The sequence below is a fragment of the Parasteatoda tepidariorum genome, chromosome X1 (genome assembly GCF_043381705.1).
Source record: "Parasteatoda tepidariorum isolate YZ-2023 chromosome X1, CAS_Ptep_4.0, whole genome shotgun sequence".
NCBI classification, from domain to species: domain Eukaryota; kingdom Metazoa; phylum Arthropoda; class Arachnida; order Araneae; family Theridiidae; genus Parasteatoda; species Parasteatoda tepidariorum.
The window spans coordinates 1,825,614-1,847,912 of record NC_092214.1 but is presented as its reverse complement, the minus strand read 5'-3'; the positions used below and the strand labels follow the sequence as shown (position 1 = coordinate 1,847,912).

At 29.4% G+C, this 22,299-nt stretch overlaps 1 protein-coding gene across 4 annotated transcripts in view; it reads left to right on the top strand.

Annotated features, from left to right (window-relative positions):
• The window catches only part of LOC107453005 (N-acetyl-alpha-glucosaminidase), an 80,672-nt gene that overhangs the window by 17,918 nt on the left and 40,455 nt on the right, over positions 1-22,299 (top strand). For all 4 annotated transcript variants that reach the window (XR_011638300.1, XM_071187956.1, XM_016069664.3 and 1 more), the window contains 8 exons: positions 933-1,114; positions 5,725-5,872; positions 14,554-14,624; positions 16,573-16,734; positions 17,176-17,244; positions 18,224-18,287; positions 20,952-21,022; positions 21,170-21,244. Coding sequence is in view for 3 of the 4 variants with exons in the window: in XM_071187956.1 (XP_071044057.1) it covers positions 933-1,114; positions 5,725-5,872; positions 14,554-14,624; positions 16,573-16,734; positions 17,176-17,244; positions 18,224-18,287; positions 20,952-21,022; positions 21,170-21,244 (842 nt within the window). In the remaining variant the exon portion in view is untranslated. The remainder of the gene's footprint in view (positions 1-932; positions 1,115-5,724; positions 5,873-14,553; positions 14,625-16,572; positions 16,735-17,175; positions 17,245-18,223; positions 18,288-20,951; positions 21,023-21,169; positions 21,245-22,299) is intronic.

Genomic DNA, 22,299 nt, shown 5'->3' with positions numbered 1-22,299 from the left:
CATATATGCTAATTAATTAGTGCACACGATATTTAACGTTACAAAATCAGACACAGAAAGGTACTTTTTTTTAAATAAAAATGTCACTTTTCCACGGATTTGAATTTCTGACCTCCAAAATTGTAATCGTAATCAGGGAAGTATGGTCCCAATAGTTTGGTCAGGAGAACAGACCGAAGTTTGGATCCCTTAATGTTAATTTTACTTTTTGATAGCTATTGTGACACCTTTTGTTGTATAAACTTTAAACTTTATAATTAAAACTGATTATATTTTTAATTGTTTCGAAACCGATTGGGTCGAATTAGAATATTTTATTCATTTTTTTGCTATGAAATTAATGAAGATCAATCACATTTAAGACGTAATTGAAATCATCAAACTCAGTTTATTTGTTGAATTAAACTGAAAGATGCACCGAATGATTTCAATTGAGTAGAAAAATAAACGCTGAAAACAATGGTGTTTAAAAGTTTTAATGAACCTATAAGTTTTTAACTTAATGCTAGTATTTAAACTTATTATTATTTCTGATAACCTTAAAAGTTTAAATTTTTTTTTAATTTAGTGAATACTTTTTCTTCATTTTTAAAAGTAATATTTTCGAAGCTGTGAAACAGTTAATTAACACTATAATGATGTACATATTTTACATTATTTCCTGAACCAGGCTTGAGTTTTAATTTTTTTTATTTATTTTTGAAAGTAGTATTATTTTCAAATCACATCTGAAGTAAAAGTCACATAAATCAGTTGCCCGTATGTGACAAAGAGTCAACTCTTAGATTTCGGTGTGCGCTTGGTTAAAAAAACATGAACAAATTTAACAGTTTCTTAAACTTGGACATAAATAGACAATTTTAAAAACTATTTTTTTAGTTTTAAATTTCCCAATATCAAATTCTTTATTATTATTATTGGCAAAATTACAGATTTGGACTGAAAATGACAAGGTACATATAATTGGAAATAAAGGATACAGTGCTGCTGCAGGATTGTATCACTATTTAAAGGTTTACTGCGGATGCCATATATCATGGTCAGGAAATCAGCTGAATATTCCAGATGTTTTGCCAAAACTTGATGACTCATTAAAAATTACATTTCATGACAAGTAAGAATTAAACACTTAAAAGCATTTCTTTCTATTTATATTTGAGATAAGGTAGGTCAATCAATGATATATATACTCGCGCATAAGCTGTAAGTAAATAAAACTCATAAAATAAGTTCAAAATGTAGAGAAAACATGGAAAAAATTAAAAATTGCAGAACAATAAAAAAAAGGGAAAAAAAATGAAAATAATAAAAATAATAAAGATATGGAATAAAACCGAAAAAAAGGGAAAAAAATTATAAAATCCGGAAAATACAAGATATAATCTTTTCATCAGCTCACACGATTATATCCACGAAAAGGAGTGCTTTCTAATATTGTATCAATATAGCCAAAGCAAAATATATCAACACAATAGTGTAAGGAGTACTGAAAAATATTTACAACAAATAAAATAGAACACATTAAGCAAAAATATCATGTAAAAACAGAAAATAAAAAGTGAACAAAAAACAGAATGAAGCATGAAACGAAATTTATAAAATGAATAGTGAATTCAAATGAACTTACATGAACGGAAAATTTTTCAAGAATGATTTAAAACTATTTTCGTAATAAGATTGCCAAATTACAAAATATGAAAACAGAAGCGTAAATTGAGGTAAAACGCAAATAGAGAGGTTTTGTTTTATAGCGCGTTCTTACTGCACTACTGAAGTGCGTTTGATCTGTTAGTTACCATGGATGGGCCCGAAAATGAATCTGCGCAAGGTAATATTATACTGGATAATTCAAAGAAGTGGACAATTATTAATTTAACAAAATTAATAATTTTAGAAAATTAACTTTTATATAAGAAAAAAAATAAAATAAAATAGAAAAGAGAAAGAAACAGGACTTGCCTGTTTTGCACATAATTTTAGCCACGGATTTGCCCGAAATGGATTTGCACGTGGTAAAAATTATGTAAAATAACAAGAAAGTATTTTAGTAAATTTATTTACTATAATATAACAATTAACTCAATGATTCTTATATAGAATTTAATTACTTTAGTTGGGTATCCATTGTTTTTGATCAAATTTTGAAAGAGTTTCTCTATTTGTCTTTTGGATAAATAAACATTACTACATATTCTTTCAATTCTATTCATTTGATTAAAAATGGTATTTAAATAGATGTTCTTAGAAACATCAGAATTCCAAGTAATTAGCTTATTTATATTAAAATTAAAATCATTTCTTTTATCGTATGAATCAACAAAGCGGATATTTTCGTTCTGTATAATACCCAAATCCAAAAAATTGAAATTATTATTATCATCATGATTACAAAGCAAGATTAATTCATCTGGGTAAATATTACTTAATTAAATAGTATAATGAAAATTTAGGATAATTAAATCATCAATAAATCTAAAAACAAGTTTGATATTAAGAGTATATTTTTCTTCATAATAATGCAAAAATAAGTTAGCTAAGACAGATGAAAAATTAGATCCTTGTGGTATTCCCACCAATTTGAAAAAAAAATATCTTTTCCATTGTAGAGATAATTATTAAAAAGACAACAATTAATTAGAATGTCCCAATAATCAAAATAGCAATCAAGGATATTTTTAAAATAATAGTAATAATTCAAAAGGACATCTTTTAGTTTAGAAAGGGGAATGCTATTGAAAAGATCCTGGAAATCAAAAGTCGCAATAGAATTAATTTTATTATGTTTAATAAATTCTAAACTCGGTTGATTATTAGTGATAATCCAAGAAAATCCTTCTTTTATAATATTGTTAATAATTTTATTTAAGTAATACGAGAAAATGGTGCCAGGTTTAGTTAAGTATTAGACCCACATGTGATTGCTCTTAACGTTAAAGGAATTTCATGAAATTTAGGACTGATAATTAAGTAGGAAAATTGTATATTGCTAATTTTAATTTTTAACCTCTTATATAAACCTAAAAAATTTTAATGACAATATTATTATTTAAATTTCTAAGTTTAAAATTTTTATTATCTCTTAACTCTGTATTTAAAAGTTCATCACAGAAATTTTTACACACGATAGCATAATTATTGTTATCTTTGTCAATGGGGGCAATTGCAAAATTTCTTTGCAGCTGCTTAATTGATTGAACAATTTTAAAAAAAATTGTTGAATTGTTACTGTTATTTAAATTATCATTATTATTGAAAACAAAACTTTTAAACTAGTAATAAACACATCATTTCCATTCTCTTTGCATACCTAAATATAAAGAGAATCTATTCGATATCTTCAAACAAAAACTATTGAGATCATTTGGAAGTATTTTAGAATTTTATTAATTAATATATGGTAAATGGGTCTAAATTTTGTGCCTTTTATCATTAAATTCCTAAGTTCTAAGTTTTCTATAATAATTAAATTACCAGTAATAATATGCTTGTGATGTTTATCAACAAAATCAAAATATTTCTCTTCTTCACAGTGACATTAATAATCGGATACATTAATCCTCTCTATATTTTCGCTTATATCATTTTAATTAAATATAGTTCTACCAAGAAATTTATTATATTTAAAGCTTTTAATTATGTTAAAATCTTTTAATGGAAATAATTTTTGAAAATTTTCAAAAATGTTATGAAATTTGATCTTATCGAAAATAGGGTTTTGAAAGTAAATAACGAAATATAAATTATCTAAATTTTTCTTTTCATTTGGAGAAATTTTACTCCATTTGGCTTTTACAAGATCGAAACAAAGAATTTTGATGTGTAAATTAATAAAGAAAAAGTTAATAATAAGATCTTGAAGTTTATATACATCATTATTCTTAAGGGAGAAAACAAAATCTTTAATTGGTTTAATATTATGTTTGTTAAAATCTTTTTCCATATTATAAATAAAATTTATGTTTAATTTGTCACTATTAAAAGAGTTTCTATTACTTCTTGATCCCCGTTTACCTCGATTTGTACGCTTATCTTTAATATGAGTAAGTGAATAAGTTGAGGAGTTATTAAAGATAACCAGTGTATGTTGGAAGGTATCATTTAGCCCATACGGCAAAATTGTTTTGTATGAAAGCATGTAGTAATTTTCGTTTTATAATACTTCTTATTTTAATTTGTAATTCAATGCTTTTGCTTTGTACAACTTGATAAAAATCTGACAGCAATATTTAATGTTCCTTCTAACATAAAAAGAGTCCCATATAAAATTTTGATAAAGTTGCTGCCTGCCATTTGACTAGTGTTTTTAATTGTGGTCCCCTGCCTCATGTAAGTTGGAAACCCCTGAATTAGCCGATGGAACAGTGACATGTCCCATTTGAAAATCTGCACATTGTAAGTGAAATTTTGGATTTGGACACGTTATCTCGTCCTCAGCGCACATTCCTGGAAGACTAGTTATCTCGATCACCATGATGAAAGAGTTAAGGATTACAATAATTCACAAGAATTATATTTTTATTTTGAACGGTTTAGATGGGACCAAAATTTTATCAAATATGCATATTTTTAAAAATTTGATTCACAATTTACTTTTAATACATTTGAGAATCCTCATGTATTTGTATCATTCTGCATATGATGTTAAAACTAAAGATAACTTCTTTTTTTACCCACGTTGTGAAGTTTTTTCATTCATTTATTACCGCTAGTTGTTTATAATACAGTTTTAATACTGTTATATATTTATCAAATATTTAAATAACCAAAAGTTCTAATTCCTATGTTAATTAAACAGAGTTTAAATAAATAATTTCCTCAAGATTAATTTCTTTTTGTTTCATTGATATTTTTAATAACATATTTTTCTATGTCTCATATCTTACTTGTCGTTTATCTCATATACTGATCCTACCTACGAAAACGGAAATTAAAGATAAATTAATCATTTATCCTATTCGTCATCTCCTTCTAATATTTATGCACCTGAAACAATTCGCTTATCTCAGCTTTTTTATTTGCTAGATTGCTAGAATGCTTGAAAAAGGTTTTAAATATCATGATTTCAGATATGTGCAAAATGAAATAAATTTTGTGGCAAAGAGGCCTTATTAAATGATGTTTTTTTTATTATTTTACGAAATATGAAAATGTTATTCTTAAAAGTTTTATTTTTATTGTTTTTACAGAATTGGAACATTTCCATTCAGCCCATGTTAAGTAGCTAAGAACATGTTAAGTAACCACGACAATTTCCAAGAACTCTAAATTTCTAAGCTGTTTTGAAGCAATTTTTAAAAAAAATCATTGTAATTTCAATTTGGAAACTGAAATTTAAGCATTCAGAAGGACTTTTTAAGGAGTAATTAAAAAAATCAATGACTGAAAACTAAAAAGAAAAAAAAAAGAAAAACATGTTAAAATGCATATCATAACAAGAATAACTGAACATAATTTTCGCTTGAAAGAAAAAAGACGTTTTGTGCAAAATAAATAAAAAACGCAAAGAAGTTTAGTTGCAAAAGTAAATCGCATGTTTTTCACGAAAAATACTCTTCAAACTGTACATATCAGTAAGTTCTAAACAGACAGGAAATTTTTCTATTTACAAAAACAGTCAGTTTTATTCTTCGTTGTATGCAGTGATAATTTTACATATAAATGAATGTTTTGCCTGGAGTAATTTTATTCGTTCCATAATGAAATTTAAAACAACTTATTTTGCAGATATAGATATTACCAAAATGTATGCACTTCCAGTTATTCCTTTGTTTGGTGGGATTGGAAAAGATGGGAAAAAGAAATAGACTGGATGGCGTTGAATGGCATGAATTTAGCACTTGCTTTTACAGCTCAAGAAGCTATATATTATCAAGTAATCATTTTAAATAATTGTTCTTATTTTTTCAACTAAATGTAAATGATTTTTGCGGTATTTAATACGTTCTCTTGCCTATATCTTGACACATCAGAAGATATTATAGCAAGGGTTTCGTGAAAAAAGATACCGTAAAAGGGTTATGAAAGGGAAAATTTGCTTNATTCACCTTAAAGATATTCAAAATGTCTGTAAAATGTCTGCAAAAATTCTTAAGATATTTTGGAGATAGAGTTAAATCTTAAGAAATTCTTCAGATTTCTGAAGTATATATATATACACTCGCGCATAAGCTGCAAGTAAATAAAACTCATAAAATAAGTTCAAAATGTAGAGAAAACATGGGAAAAAGTTGCAGAACAATAAAAAAAAAGGGAAAAAGGAAAAATGAAAATAATAAAAATTATAAAGATATGGTAAAAAACAGAAAAAAAGGGGAAAAAATTATGAAATCCGGAAAATACGAGATATAATCTTTTCATCAGCTCACACGATTATATCCGTAAAAAGGAGTGTTTTCTAATATTGTATCAATCTAGCCAAAGCAAAACATATTAATATAATAGTGGGAAACGCACTCAAAAAAATTTACAAAAAATTTGCAGCAGATAAAGTAGAACACATTAAGTAAAAATATCACTTAAAAACGGGAAATAAAATCTAAAGAAAAAACAGAATAAAACATAAAGCGAAATCTATAAAGCGAGTAGCGAATTCAAATGAACGGGAAATTTTTCAAGAATAATTTAAAATATTTTCGTAACTAGATTGCCAGATTACAGAATATGAAAACAGAAGCAATTTGAGGTAAAAGCGTAAATAGAGGGATTTGTTTTATAGTGCGTCCTCACTGCAGTACTGAAGTGTGTTTGATTTGTTAGTAACCATGAATGGACCTGAAAATGGATGTGCGCAAGGTAAATAACCACTTATTTGGTATTCCTTCTCTCATAGGGTGACTGTTTATAAATAAGAGCCTGCATGCATAGATAGACCTAATCCTTTATTTATGTAAAGGACGCCGGTGGCTGAGTGGTGGCCGGTGGCTTAACACAGTAAAGGACGCCGGTGGCTGAGTGGTAGCGCTTCGCGCTCCCGTCCCACAGGTCCTGGGTTCGATCCTCGGGCCTGGCAAGGTTGACTCAGCCTTTCATCCCATCAGTGGATCGATAAATGAGTACCAAGCATGCTTGGGAACTAAACACTGGGGGTTCTGCGTTCGGCTGACCACCTAACCGGGACTTCTGCTCTTGCACCCCAGAGCCCAAGGTCAAGAAAACTGAGATGAGCACAGTAGTCCTTGGCCCTCTATGGGTTGTCGCGCCACTGAGTTTAGTTTTTTTTATCACAGTAAAGTCTACACTTATTACCTCCATTCATCGGGGGGCATAGATATAGGAAGAGAAGAAAATCAATAGGTATTATACACATTGGGGATCGATTTAAAATTAATATTTAAGGGAGAGGAAAAACGATGTTGCTATCAAATGTAACAAATGCAATTAAGAAAGATCCTCGAATTCATTGTGGGAAGAACAAAGAAAAGTTAGTTCTCTAAACGTGCCTTTCTAAATTGTGATTCGTCGTCAGCTATAATTGTGATCCGTTATCGTTACCCAAATATTTATTGCAATTCCCAGTGTGTATAATTTTTTTGTCTTCAGTTTTGATAAAGATTGTTAAGATGTATACTAAAGGCTGACTTAGCGGAATACACTATGTATAGATATATATTTTAATTAACTTACGTAACTTCAAATTTTGTTATAAATAAACGAATAACGATATTGAAGAATATTATTTAAAAAGTTATTATATTTAGAAATTACATGAAATAATGATAAAAATATAATGACACTTGTAGGAAATTTTGTTGGAAAAACAAAAGATCTTTATGATCTTGACATTACGAAGTCCAAATAGAGACACTTCACCAGAATTACAGTCGGTAAAACTAAAAATATCTTTGAAACCCAAAGGACAGCATTGTGGTAGGGATGACTTTCAAACTTTCTTAAGACAAACTTAATTCTTCCTAAAGATATCCAAAATGTCTATAAAATGTCTGAAAAAATTCTTAAGCTATTTTAAAGAATCTTAAGATGCTTTAAGGTAATTCTAACTGAGGAATGTGTCTTAAGATTTTCTTAAGAATTTTTGAAGACAAACTTAATTCACCTTAAAGATATTCAAAATGTCTGTAAAATGTCTGCAAAAATTCTTAAGATATTTTGGAGATAGAGTTAAATCTTAAGAAATTCTTCAGATTTCTGAAGAATTTCTTAAGAAAATGACATTTTCTTAAGAAAATCTTAAGATTATTTTTAGTGGGGCTAGCAGCCAACTAGCCCAGGGGTTTCCAACTGGCGGCCTCAAAGCCTTTTTTGTGGCCCGTGAATATATTAGTTGTCATTTTTTTCGGATAATTTTCGTAAAAAATCTATATGGGTTTAAAATACTTTTAATTCATTTAAAAAGATCTAATCTCTTTGTTTCCGTGAAATTTAACATACCAACAGTGAAAAAAGAATTATTTCTCAGGTTTTGAATCCAAGAAAATATTTATTCAAATACAAAAATAATCGTGTATGTTGCTCTTTTTTATTTCGTTTTTTTTCTGTATTTTGTGAATATAATTTAACATGTGTGTATCAGAAATTTTCTCGAGGAAATTCTCCGATTTAACTTTGTGAAACCACCAACTTTGGACGAAATTATTTACATTTGTATATTTTAAAACGCATAAAGGAGGTATTGAATATCATATTTATTTAAATTCTTTGAATCGAATAGGGCATGAGCGGAAAAGAAAAAAATATTAATTTCAGATGCTTGAGAAGTTTTTTTCTTCTCTGCTATAAATCCTAATAGGTCTGGAAAAAATTTTTAATTTATCACTTAATTAAATTTAAAAGAAGAAAAAAAATCCTAAGCTTCTGCTTAAGAGAAGATTCAAAATGATACGTAGCAAAATTATTTGTAATGCTTGTTATTTTGCTTTTTAATATTAAAAAAACTTAAGATTTAAAAGCAAAATATAATCCTTAGTTTATTAAGTTTCCATTCGAATGCAAGTACAGCAGACAAACCTCAATTCTCTCATTGGACATATTGTGTGCTACTATGTAAGTTTTAATACCATCCTTTTTAAAGTTTTATATCTTCACAATGTGATGTCTGTTGCACATTAACTGTTTAATACATAGGTGCACATTAAAGTTATTGTAGCGAGAATTTTTTAATATGCAATTAAATATTTTTAAAAATCTACTTCTTATTTTAATTTGTAATTCAATGCTTTTGCTTTGTACAACTTGATAAAAATCTGACAGCAATATTTAATGTTCCTTCTAACATAAAAAGAGTCCCATGTAAAATTTTGATAAAGTTGCTGCCCGCCATTTGACTAGTGTTTTTAATTGTGGCCCCCTGCCTCATGTAAGTTGGAAACCCCTGAATTAGCCGATGGAACAGTGACATGTCCCATTTGAAAATCTGCACATTGTAAATGAAATTTTGGATTTGGACACATTATCTCGTATTCAGCGCACATTTCTGGAAGACTAGTTATCTCGATCATCATGATAAAAGAGTTAAGAATTACAATAATTCACAAGAATTATATTTTTAATTTGAACGGTTTAGATGGGACCAAAATTTTATCAAATATGCATCTTTTTTAAAATTTGATTCACAATTTACTTTTTATACATTTGAGAATCCTCATGTATTTGCATCATTCTGCATATGATGCTAAAACTTAAGTGTTTTGAACTTCTTTTTTTACCCACGTTGTGTAGTTTTTTTATTCATTTATTTTTTTACCGCAAGTTGTTTGTAATATAGTTTTCATATTGTTATATATTTATCAAGTGTTTAAATAACCAAAAGTTCTAATTCCTATGTTAATTAAACAGAGTTTAAATAAATAATTTCCTCAAGATTAATTTCTTTTTGTTTCATTGATATTTTTAATAACATATTTTTCTATGTCTCATATCTTACTTGTCGTTTATCTCATATACTGATCCTACCTACGAAAACGGAAATTAAAGATAAATTAATCATTTATCCTATTCGTCATCTCCTTCTAATATTTATGCACCTGAAACAATTCGCTTATCTCAGCTTTTTTATTTGCTAGATTGCTAGAATGCTTGAAAAAGGTTTTAAATATCATGATTTCAGATATGTGCAAAATGAAATAAACTTTGTGGCAAAAAAGCTTTAGTAAATGATGTTTTTTTTATTTTTATTATTTCACAAAATATGAAAATGTTATTCTTAGAAGCTTTATTTTTATTGTTTTTCACCAGAATTGAAACATTTCTATTCAGCCCATGTTAAGTAACTAAGACTTCATATTTCTGTAATACTACTACGACAATTTCCAAGAATTCTAAATTTCTAAGCTGTTTTGAAGCAATTTTTTAAAAAAATAATTGTAATTTCAATTTGGAAACTGAAATTTAAGCATTCAAAAGGATGTTTTAAAGATTAATTAAAAAATCAATGACAGAAAACAAAAAAGAAAGAAAAAGAAAAACATGTTAAAATGCATATCATAACAAGAATAACTGAACATAATTTTTGCTTGAAAGATAAAAGACGTTTAGGGCAAAATAAATAAAAAACGCAAAGAAGTTTAGTTGCAAAAGTAAATCGCATGTTTTTCACGAAAAATACTCTTCAAACTGTACATATCAGTAAGTTCTAAAGAGACAGGAAATTTTTCTATTTACAAAAACAGTCAGTTCTATTCTTCGTTGTATGCAGTGATAATTTTACATATAAATGAATGTTTTGCCTGGAGTAATTTTATTCGTTCCATAATGAAATTTAAAACAACTTATTTTGCAGATATAGATATTACCAAAATGTATGCACTTCCAGTTATTCCTTTGTTTGGTGGGATTGGAAAAGATGGGAAAAAGAAATAGACTGGATGGCGTTGAATGGCATGAATTTAGCACTTGCTTTTACAGCTCAAGAAGCTATATATTATCAAGTAATCATTTTAAATAATTGTTCTTATTTTTTCAACTAAATGTAAATGATTTTTGCGGTATTTAATACGTTCTCTTGCCTATATCTTGACACATCAGAAGATATTATAGCAAGGGTTTCGTGAGAAAAGATACCGTAAAAGGGTTATGAAAGGGAAAATTTGCTTCGCTAACAGGTTATCTTTTCTGTGCTATTTAAAATGGCAATTTAAAAGGATTTCAAAAAAGTTAAACTTCGAATAAGATGTCTTTTGTAATTAGTAAAATGCACCAGTGAATTCGCGAGTTGAGATTTTCGAAGCCATTTACTGACTCCTAATTTAGCTGGGTGATAATTTGAGTTAATGTTTGGCTACATGTAACACTCTTCGTTACATATAATCGTACGTTCTGCTCTCATTCAAGGTTATTAACGTTTTCAATTTACCCGATAACTAATTTTCCCTACTATTCGAAAATTCTTGATACGGTTCACATGATAAATCTCTGACAATTTTGAAAATTGATTGGCCAAAGCATCGAGCTATTTATCCACAATAAAGGGAATCTAATTCAAAAGTTTTACCCAAGTTGGCAGCTGAATTAACAGCAAGCGCAGTATAGTTATATAAGCAGTAACTAAATTGCCTTCACATAAATGAGGCGCTGTTCACATCAAATTACCTAACCTAATTTCGCTCGATACTTAAGACTAGGAATTTTTAGGCTTACATTGTCTTGAGCATACCAAGAGTAGAAGGAAAAATTAGAGAACAAATAACGAACAAATAACTTTAAAATTAGCTTGGGGAGTTCAGGGAATAGAGTACTTGCTTCCCAATGAAGTGACTCGGGTTCAAATCCCAGCGATAGCAGAACGATACGAATTCCGCACCCGGCTAGCACCGACCACAGTGCTGAAATAAAATATCATCAGTGGTAGACGGATCATGGCTTAGTGGTGTCCCCTTGTCGTCAGTCTAACCATGGGAGGTTTTAGTGGTTTTCCTCTCCATGTAACGAAATTGCAGATAAATTCCATCATAAAATCTCCACGAAGGTAAATTTCTCGCAATATTTGATCCAAGAGTTCCTCTTGTCTTTTGGGTTCAAAATTACAAGGATGAGTAAAACATTTGTAGTCGTAAACTCAAAATTAGGTCGATTGTTCAAGGACGGCTATAAAATAAAATAAAATAAAATAAAATAAAATAAAATAAAATAAAATAAAATAAAGAGAGCGTGGTGTGCGTAGGGAGTCATATTGTAAGTAGTAAAGTCAAACATTAGCTCAAATTCGTATCCAACCTATAGCATCAAACCGTACAACGCTCAATTTACTTTGGACTCGTTGATAATGGCACTTCCATGCGTTACACTCTTGCTAGATACACTAACGTGCAAATATCTTTGCCCAACAGTAAAAAAATAAGTAAAAAATTATTGGGAATAGACTGTGTTTTGTATAATTCAGGCAAAATATATACATAAAATTCTATTATTTAATAGATACTTATTTTTTGTCTCACTTTCTTCAGTACGTATTACAACTTTACACAACATTTAAAATATTAAATGTTATTACTTTTTGCCAGGCTTCCTCTAAACACAATTGAATTAATTAAATTGAATCTAGGGCCACAAGATTCATAAAAGGACATGCTGCTTTTGGTGTTAAGCGCTGAAATGTTTTACTGGGTAGTTAATATTTTCAATAATTATAAGCTTATAAATCAAACGAATTATAATTTCGCGTAGTGAAACTTGTTTACATGCATCAGTCGGATAATCAAAACTGATGTTCATTTTAGCCTTATAACATTAATCTTAAATAAGAACTTTAGACTTTTGCTCTTTAATATGTATATAATTTTTTAACATTAAAATTACACTACTTCGTATTAATTTCAATACACCTCTGACTTTTTTTTAAAACTTTTTATCAAAAATATATAAAGCTCGATACTTAATTATAATATTAATGTAAAATGTAAAAAAAAACACTCTTTTTTCCGGACTTTATGATTATATTTGACGGTTTATTCTACTTTTTGCAAATTCTACTTTTTGCCCAACAGTTTTACTTACCTTAAGATAACTTTATCTTTTCTCAAATCATTTTACGATTATTCTCTGTAGTTGCACTAATTTTCGGAAATAATTTTATGGTTTTGAACATCGTTTAAATAAAACTGAAATTGAAACTGAGACTCTACCTGACAACTATCTTTCTTTAGATGTAATTTTTGAAGTTGCGAATGACAAAAAAATTTTACACATAAAAATGATTTCAATATATTAAACTTTAAAGGTAAAGGCAGCTTTAAAAACTTTTCATAATAAAACAATAATACCGAGGTGACTTAAGGGACAGAGTGCGCCATGTCCAAAGAGGGGACCCAGGTTTGAATCCCAGCGATGACAAGTCAATACGAATTCTGCTCATGCTCACACCAATCACGGTGCTTACAAAGAAAGAAAATCGATATTTTGTGAGACTACAAATTTACTTTGTAATTTTTACAGAACGAAATTGTTTTGGTCAGGTAAAAAAGCACTCTAGCAACGCATTTTCTTTCTAATTTTTGCGGAGAAAACTTGATCTTGTATAGTAAAAGAATCATTTTTCCTTTGTACCGTTAACGGGAAAACTTATTCTTTTATGGTAAAAAAAACCTGTGATGTTTACTTCGTGAGTTTTACTGTTTTGCTCAACCAATCCAGTTGCCAGTTTAAAGCCATAAAACTTACGGGTCAGTCTAGGTGTTCATTCTTATCAAAGATTGGTTGTAAAAACAGATTATTCAAAAATAAAATTTCTGCGGTTCGGTAAATCATTTGGACAAAGATTATTACATTTGTGGAATCAAGACAGTTGAAATAAGATCAACTAACCAAAAGAATAGTCCAAGCATGTGGTTCTAATGGAGGTTACTTTGAATAAAGGTATAATTGAATTCCAGAGTTTTTAATAAATGTTTAACTTAGTTATTTGTTGCTTAGAAGAAACTCATGAATGCGATAAAAATTTCAACAAAAAAAATTATGTAACTTAAAAATATTTTTGGTCAGGAAACAAATTTTACTGGATTCAAATAAGTAGATATTCATATGCAATAAAACTGTCGAAAAGATTATTTGAATTTCTTATCTTTTTCATACTTTTTTATTTAATCTCTGCCCCACGAAGATAAATCCAATCCTATGTATACAGCCCCTGGCAAAATCATTAGACGCACTATGAGATTCTTTGTAAATTCTTAGTTATCAGGTGATACTATACAGCTTTATTGTTTTCACTCGGCTGAAACCGGTTTGCACTTGCTTATGTTCTTGTATCAATTCTTGTATCAAGTTCACTTGTTTACATTCCTGTATCAAGGACTGTACATAGACAGTCATCTTGTAAAGGTATGCAAACGGTATACAAATTTTTTTTAAAAATAATATCTTTATAGCCATAAAATTGTATCACATGTTGTCCAATAAATTGGTTCTCAGGAAAAACAATTTTGTTGCATATGTAATGAAAAATTCGTATTCTTGGAAAAAAGAATGGATGTATTAAAATGAATCATTGGTAAAAATAATATTAGTGATCATTTATAAATTATCTTTTAATGTTATTTCGCAAATAATGATTATTTCATTTATTTATTTCAATGATTGAAAATTAATTTGTTTAATTTTTAGGTTTTCAAGGGAATGAATTTCACAGATCATGATATAGAAGTATTTTTTACTGGTCCAGCGTTTTTAGCTTGGTATGATAAACTTTATTAAGAGTAAATGATTCTGAAATAAATTGCCTTACTTGGAAATCTTTCCGAATTTAAGAAACGTTTCTATAAACTAGAAAGTCCCTATATTTAAAATGGAATTGAACGAACGTTTGATTTTGTTAAAGCACCGTTTTCTTATTTTTAAGCACGAAATTAAAATACCCAATTCTTTGCTTTTTCCTTGGCTTGACATATCAACTTTCGTACTTTACTCTGTAGCAAAAAAAATTTGTTAAATTTACGGAAACACAGTTAGCTGTTGTGCCAGTATAAAACCATTTTCTTCACAGAAAATTTTATTTTAAAACTTGTTTTTTTTTTTTAAGAAACAAACTTCATCAATTTCACAAACTCTCTAAAATAGCTATGGTAGATGACAACAATATGTCAACGCGAGGATTAGAACCGGGAGGTACAGACGCTCGAGTGAAAAATCTTAAACTGGCCTAAGGAAGGACACTGTTGTAAAAACTACGGACTCCCCAAAGTCTGTGACTACAACTGAGAAAATTGACTCGATTTCTACACCTTCACTACCTACGGATCCTGCGGAAAATGAAGAGGAGAAATCTCCATCTGATTACGACTCTGAGCCTGCTGCAACAACATCATCTACGACTACAAAACGGAAGAAGAAGAGGCTTCCTAAGGCTGACTCAGAACCATGCGAGAACATGGATTCATAACCTTTCTCTTCCAAGCCTGTTACTTCTCCTACAACTGGGATTACTCCTTCACCGACGAAGATGGAGACCCTTGCAGTTGAAACCAATTCCAAACAGGATTCTCCCCCACCTAAGAAAATCTTTAAAGTAATTTTCGAAGGACTGAAAGCTGACTTTTTACCTGAAGTTTTGGGAGAAATTTTGTCAGGGAAGGGTTTCAATTGTAGCAAAATAATCCAGTTCAAATGAAGGACCTGCAAGATCCATGAATCACCAACTTATATGGATCTGCCCATTTTCCATGCCATCCTGAAAAATAATAATGTGAATCGATAATCCTACGAACTCACCACCGTCGGTAGAAAAATGTGTGGCCTCCAACAAATCCAGTGTTACCTGTGTCAGCTGTTCGGCAACGGCCAATCACGTTGCTTGAAGCGTGCCGGACCCTACCACTCCTACAGCTGCACTGAGAACTGAGGAGAGCCAGCCCTCTGTCGTAACTGCTGCCATCACATCCCACCAACTTCACTGGATGTGAATTCAGGAAGATGCATCCGAGGAGAAAACTCCAGATCTTAAGGAACTGTTCAACTATTCTGAGGTAGTTGAGATCATCAGATCTCTTCTGCCTTAATTTCTATTATTTCAGAAATCATTACGGATTACTGCGGATCACCTTTTTTCATGGAGAATTTTAACATCTTCAACTTCATGTAGAATCACCTCTTCATTCAATAACCACCATATCATTACGGCCTCCACTGCACATCTCTACTAGTTTCCACCCCATTTGCTGTGCCCACGAAAACATCAAACATCATATATCTATTGCATGCAAAATAGCTTTAAATTGTCATGTGAACATCTGTGATCCTGACATTCTAGTATTTCTAAATTCCCCATGAAATTTATATGTGCACCTGGTCTTAGCTCACAAGTTATTTGACTTTTTTTCTCATTTATAAAAAATACTGCATCTATGAATATTCAAGAATGATATATTGTATACAACTAAACAATGAATATCTTAATGAAATCTCATAACTCTGACAGTTTTTACGTCGAATTGTTGAACTCCAATAGTTCTTCGAATCTCAGCGACCCGGTCTTACCCACACACGCGCACACAACCTATACACACACACACACACATATATATATATGCATTAGCATTCCCTTAACCTTTAAAAACCATTTAAGTTCTTTGTTTTTCAAATTAGTTATAATATTTTATGTAGTAGCACTTATAAAATACATTTCAGGAATCGTATGGGGAACATGCAAGCATGGGTTGGACCTTTATCAGAAAATTGGCACAAGAATCAAATCAGTCTTCAGCATAAAATTTTGAAAAGAATGCGGTCATTTGGTATGACGCCAGTACTGCCAGCATTTAGTGGACGAGTAAACCCAGCTTTCAAAAGGTACATTTTATTCACCTTTTAAGCAATTTTTAAATATTTTTGTACGACCGCTGGATATCTGTCAGTGCTAGTTAGAAATTGTTCTAGACAAAAGACTATAAAAATAAGTCAATGCTCGTAAGTTTATAATGACATGTCTGCTCGAAAAATTTTTCTCCGAAAATATATAGCCTTTTGGCCATAAATCAACGTCGTAAAAGTTGTCTTTAGTCTTGGCTTCAATCTTCAGTTTTTTATTTATTTATTTTATCGAATCAACGAGGAGAAGTATTGTAATACCGCCATCTGTAGAGGAGCGAGAGAGTTGTTGGTGAGAAGTGAATTTGTTGTTAGCAAAGTGAGGTAATGCGAAAGAGATGTTAACTGTGCTATGTATGGTATAATTCTTTATTTGATTATTGTTACGTACCTTATAAAATATATATTTTAAATTGTTTACAGAAATTTTCCACATGCTGATACAACAGTTTTGAACAAAACTTGGGGTCACTTTCAGCCACCATTTGGTTTGTACGTATGAATCGTTTTACAAAAGTTTTATTTTGTTAACTAAAGGTTTCTTCATAATTAAAAAAGGTCTGACAGGGTATTTGTTTCAATTTATTTGAATTTTTATGCCATGGATGTTTCGACTAAGCTTTTAGTATCTTTATAAAGTTTTGCCAAATAAATAATTTATGAATGGTCAATTATTTTACTGCCTCCCATACTTGTCTTAAAAAGTGTGTTCAAATGTAAACTGTTTCTGAGATATTCTTATTTTGTAATATCTGCGTAGTGCATGACATAAATTGGAATTATTTTTTATTTTTTCAATTGCCTTTAAAGCCTATAATCAATTTGTAATCTTTAGGATATCTTGCCATAGTCGTAACGGCAAAAATGTTAAGAAGAGTTAATAAAAAATACTTTTAATCTTTTAAATTTCAATATGCCATAATATAGCATATTACTGAAATCAAATATAAATATATATATTTTATTCAATCACACTATATTCTTACAATTCTTGGTAATTACAAAAATATGTTTAAATATGTTGCGTCAAATATGCTGAAAATAGGTTTATCATATTCAATACAGAGACTAATCTTAATATGCATTATATGAATCCTGACAAAAAGGAAAACTATAGACATGGAGGAGAAAACAAAACCGCTATAGAAATTTGTGGATTTGCTAAAGTTATTTAATAATTGTTAAAAACGCTTTTGTTTTGATGGCACTTCCTTTATTGGGATTTGTAAGATTTCGATAGTGCTTTTGTTTTTTCCCCACTTAAATATTAAATTGAGTACCTTTTTGTTTTCATTTTAACATAGATGCTAAAAATATATATAATTGGTGGCGTTCATGGAACACCCTGTATACTTTTCCCAAGCATTCTGTTAAAAATTTGCCATTGAACAAATACAGATATGTTGCAAAGTTAAAAAAAATTGTTTTGAACTATGTGCATAAAATAAATTAATTTTACTGTTTTCATCAGTGTCACATTCTTGGAACCAACAGATCCTCTTTTTGAAGAAATAGGAGTAGATTTTTTGAACAAAGTTAGTAGATTTTGTTATTATACAGCATTACTTGATTTATTTTCAATTATTTTCTTTTTTAAGAGAATATTAAGTTTTAACAAAAGGTAATGTATGGAATGAAATTAAATGAATTTTAGACATTTGTATCAAAAGAAAAGAACTCGAAAATCTTTTTTTTTTATACATTTAGTTTGTGGGAAAATATTTGTCGTATCAGAGCAATTGAAAATATTAGTTAGAGAATCAGAATCACATAAATTGTGAAATACAATTCGAAACGTTTAAGGTACTGATAGAGAATAAAATTCAGTGAATACCTGTAAAAGGCAGAATTATGCAGGAAATTTGCAATTGATTATTCAAAGCAGTAAAATATTATTTTAATATTGTTATTTAAACTTTTGAACCTAGCCCTTTAAAATGCAGATATGCTTTTAATGCCGACATTTAGCCTAACCCTTTAAATGCACACATTTTAAATGCTTCAGATTCAGTAGAAAAGTCTTAAATTGAAGTATGCTTGCATTGTCGAAAAAAGACTCGAAATGATTTAAAGAGTTTTTTTTAAGGTGACAAGGGACTTTCAAATAAACAAAAATTGGCAAACAACTTCAAGCAAAAATCAATTTTTCACTTTTTATAATTTTAAAAATCTAGGCATTTACCTGGACATTTTTTTAAAAAAATTCTTGAATTAGAGCAAAATTGAGGAAGTTATGGCCATTTCTGTTTTTACCTCGCCCCTTTGACGCCCTGCAATTATAAAATTAGTAAAAGACATTTTTCTCAATATAACTTTTTTGACAAATTTACACATTTCAAACTGTTCCAGCGATTCAACCAATTTTCATTCTATTGAACTGAGAATTTGATGCTATATATTTATTAATATTATTAACATTTTGTTAGAAAAGTTTTTTGAATTAAGTAAATAGTATTATTTTTATACATGATATCTTAGAGCTGTATGATGATTTTTTTCCAAAAATTCTGTTTTTTTACTGCTTTTTTACTGTTATTTGTTTCAATAATAAAATTAAAAAAAGTACTCCCAACAATTATTTTTATATTACCTAATATGTAATAATTTAAAAGAATTTTGTCATTTTAACAAAGCTTCAGATGCGAGGAACAATATAAATAAAACATTAAAAACGTAAAATTCTAATTTTTTTTTAATTTCTCAAATTTTAAAGCATTTTTAAGAAATTTTGTATATAAGTTGTTTTTAACAATATAAGTGTATACTGAGAATTTCAAACAATCCCTTGATGATTTCTAAAAAAAAGTTTGAAAGTCCGTTGTCGCCTTAAGTGTCAGAAAGGTTTGGATACTTTGATTTTGTTCAAATTTTCAAGATATGTTTATTATTTAAAGCCATAAGACACATTTCTTTTAAACCGTGACAATGTTGCAACGTGTCACATCTTCGTCACACGGTGATGTCACCACGACAACTAAATGTCTCATTACGGTCTCATCTTATGCTTATGTATTGTAGAGATCTGTGCATCAGCCTTTTACATTCATCTGTGTGAGAATTTGTAGAATTCAGAGCGAAGCTTCAAAAGACGTTGTGAGTGAATTGGGAATGAAGACTTGAAATTGGATAACCGGCATTTGTAGAAGTAGCAGCTCAGGGGACTTTCCCTGAAGGATGGATTTGAGAATCGCTTCTTCATTTTTCAAGAGTTCCTGAAGTTGCAAGTTAACAATGTCCTGCAGCTAACAATGGAGACAAGTCTGTAGGCGGCTGACTCCAGAGAGGAAACTTTGTGATGGCGTGCAGATTTTTTGATGGGGCGGGCCTCGCACCCAGAGAAATTAGCAGTATGAATTACAGCCCTTGGGGATGTGTATCTCTATACATCCGACTCTCAAACGATAGGTGCCCTTCAGCACACTTCGGGCATCTGGGAGGAGCAGTGCATATCCGTTGTACATAGTCGTAAGCCTGGCATCTGCAGCCATGCAGCGATCCCCAACCGCAGCGGTTCCACTTTAACCGGGAATTGCTGGATGTTTGCAATAGTGAGCACTTGAAGGTCATTGGCCGTCTCTCTAATGACTACGAGGAAAAGTGAAAGAACAAACATTTGCAATCATATATATGCATTTCATCCTTTTGAATTCAGTTCTGTGTACTTCAGGCTTGGCATAGAAGTTTACTGGTTCGTGAGGTAACTTTGGAAATTGAACCTAGTATGTTGATTACACCACGAACTCACAAGGTTCGAAGTGACACTCGTCTGGAATGTTGGATATTTTTGATGTTCTGAATTATTAAAAAAAAGAAGTTTTTTCTATTTCAAAGTAATTTTTAAATTTTAACTGATCAAAATCTATCTCGAATGTGTTACCAAGTGTAATTTATTCCTCACTTTTGGTTATAAAATGTTACTTTAAAACTTGAATCCGCGTTTCAAAAGGATAGATTAAAATTATGATGATTGTCTGAATAAAAATCCAGTTGTTTTGAGTATTATAATCCAAAATTCTTCTATAATTGAACATTTTACAAGTATTTATTAGCTGAAATAGAACGCGAATGAGAAATCATTACAAATTACTATTTTTATTTATTAGCATCTTAACCTTTCTCTGAGTATCTCAATTTTTGACCTCTTACTTCTTTCAATTCAGATAATTTGTTCTTTTAAGTTTTGTTCTTTTTCTTTTTAGTACATCGAAGAGTTTGGGACAAATCATATTTATAGTGCAGATTTATTTAATGAAATGCCGCCTCCGTCAAAGTTTGTATTGTTGATTACATTTCTTTTTTAAAATTTAACATGCCTTTTTTGATAAAAATTTATTGTGTTCAATTTAAATTTTTTATTTTATTTTATTTTATTTTATTTTATTTTATTTTATTTTATTTTATTTATTTTTGCTTTCAGTGATCCTTCATACTTACAATCCTGTGCAAAAGCAATGTATAAAATGCTCACAGCAATTGATCCAGAGGCAATATGGTAAACACACTAATAAGAAATATTTTAAGTGCATTTATTCTGTAAAAGAACAAATCAGATCTGAACAAAGAATTAAATAAAACCAGGGCTGTGAATTAGAGAAACTTTTGTAAGGGTCGAAAAAATTTGTTCGATTCCGGTTAGTTAAAAGAAAAAGAAAAGAGATCTTATGAAAATTATTTAAACAAATATTTATAAGTATGCAAATAGACTCAAATAAATATTATGGCAATTATATAAATTATAACTTATCACAAACTTAATGAATGATCAGAGTGCAAATAATGACTTTGATCTAATGATCGAATTTTCATATACTAGGACTAAATCTTAAAGGTTCGAAGAGGCACTTATTAATTACTGCAAATGATATTTTACGCACTTTCTCTGAAAAAGCATACTTTTTTTGACGGATTTCCCAAATTGCAGAGGGTAGTTGTAATCCAGGAAATATAGTTCTAATTTGGTTAGAGAGAGATCGAAAGTTTGAATACCTTAATGTCAATTTTATTATTTACCTATTTCACTATATCTCGTAAACTTCTTAAGGGAATAGAAAAACAATTTGTAAATAATAGTAAAATCCATTCATTCTACACGCAAAAACTAATTTAAAATAACTATTTATTATTTTATTTAATAGTAGTAGAGAAAAAATTGGAATTATAAGGTAGACAAATTTTTACATAATTTCAAAGAATGTAATTTTATATGGCAATATACACAATGTGAATGAAATCGGTTCCTGAGAAATCGAATTTTAAATAAATCATATTTTTATCTTCTGATAAAATAATGTTACTTTTTCAATTCACTTGAAACGATAAATGTAAAAATACAATTAACATCCATATTTTCACTATGCATCATATTTCCCAGATTGCGGAGAGTCAGGAATTATATTCCGTATGTCTTTATTCGGAAAAGGAAAGCTTTCATGTTTGATTTCGTAACTTGCAATAGCGTTTACTCAAATAAATTAGCACATTTAAGATTTAAGGTCACCCTCTCGAATCATACATATATATATATATATACATATATATATATATATA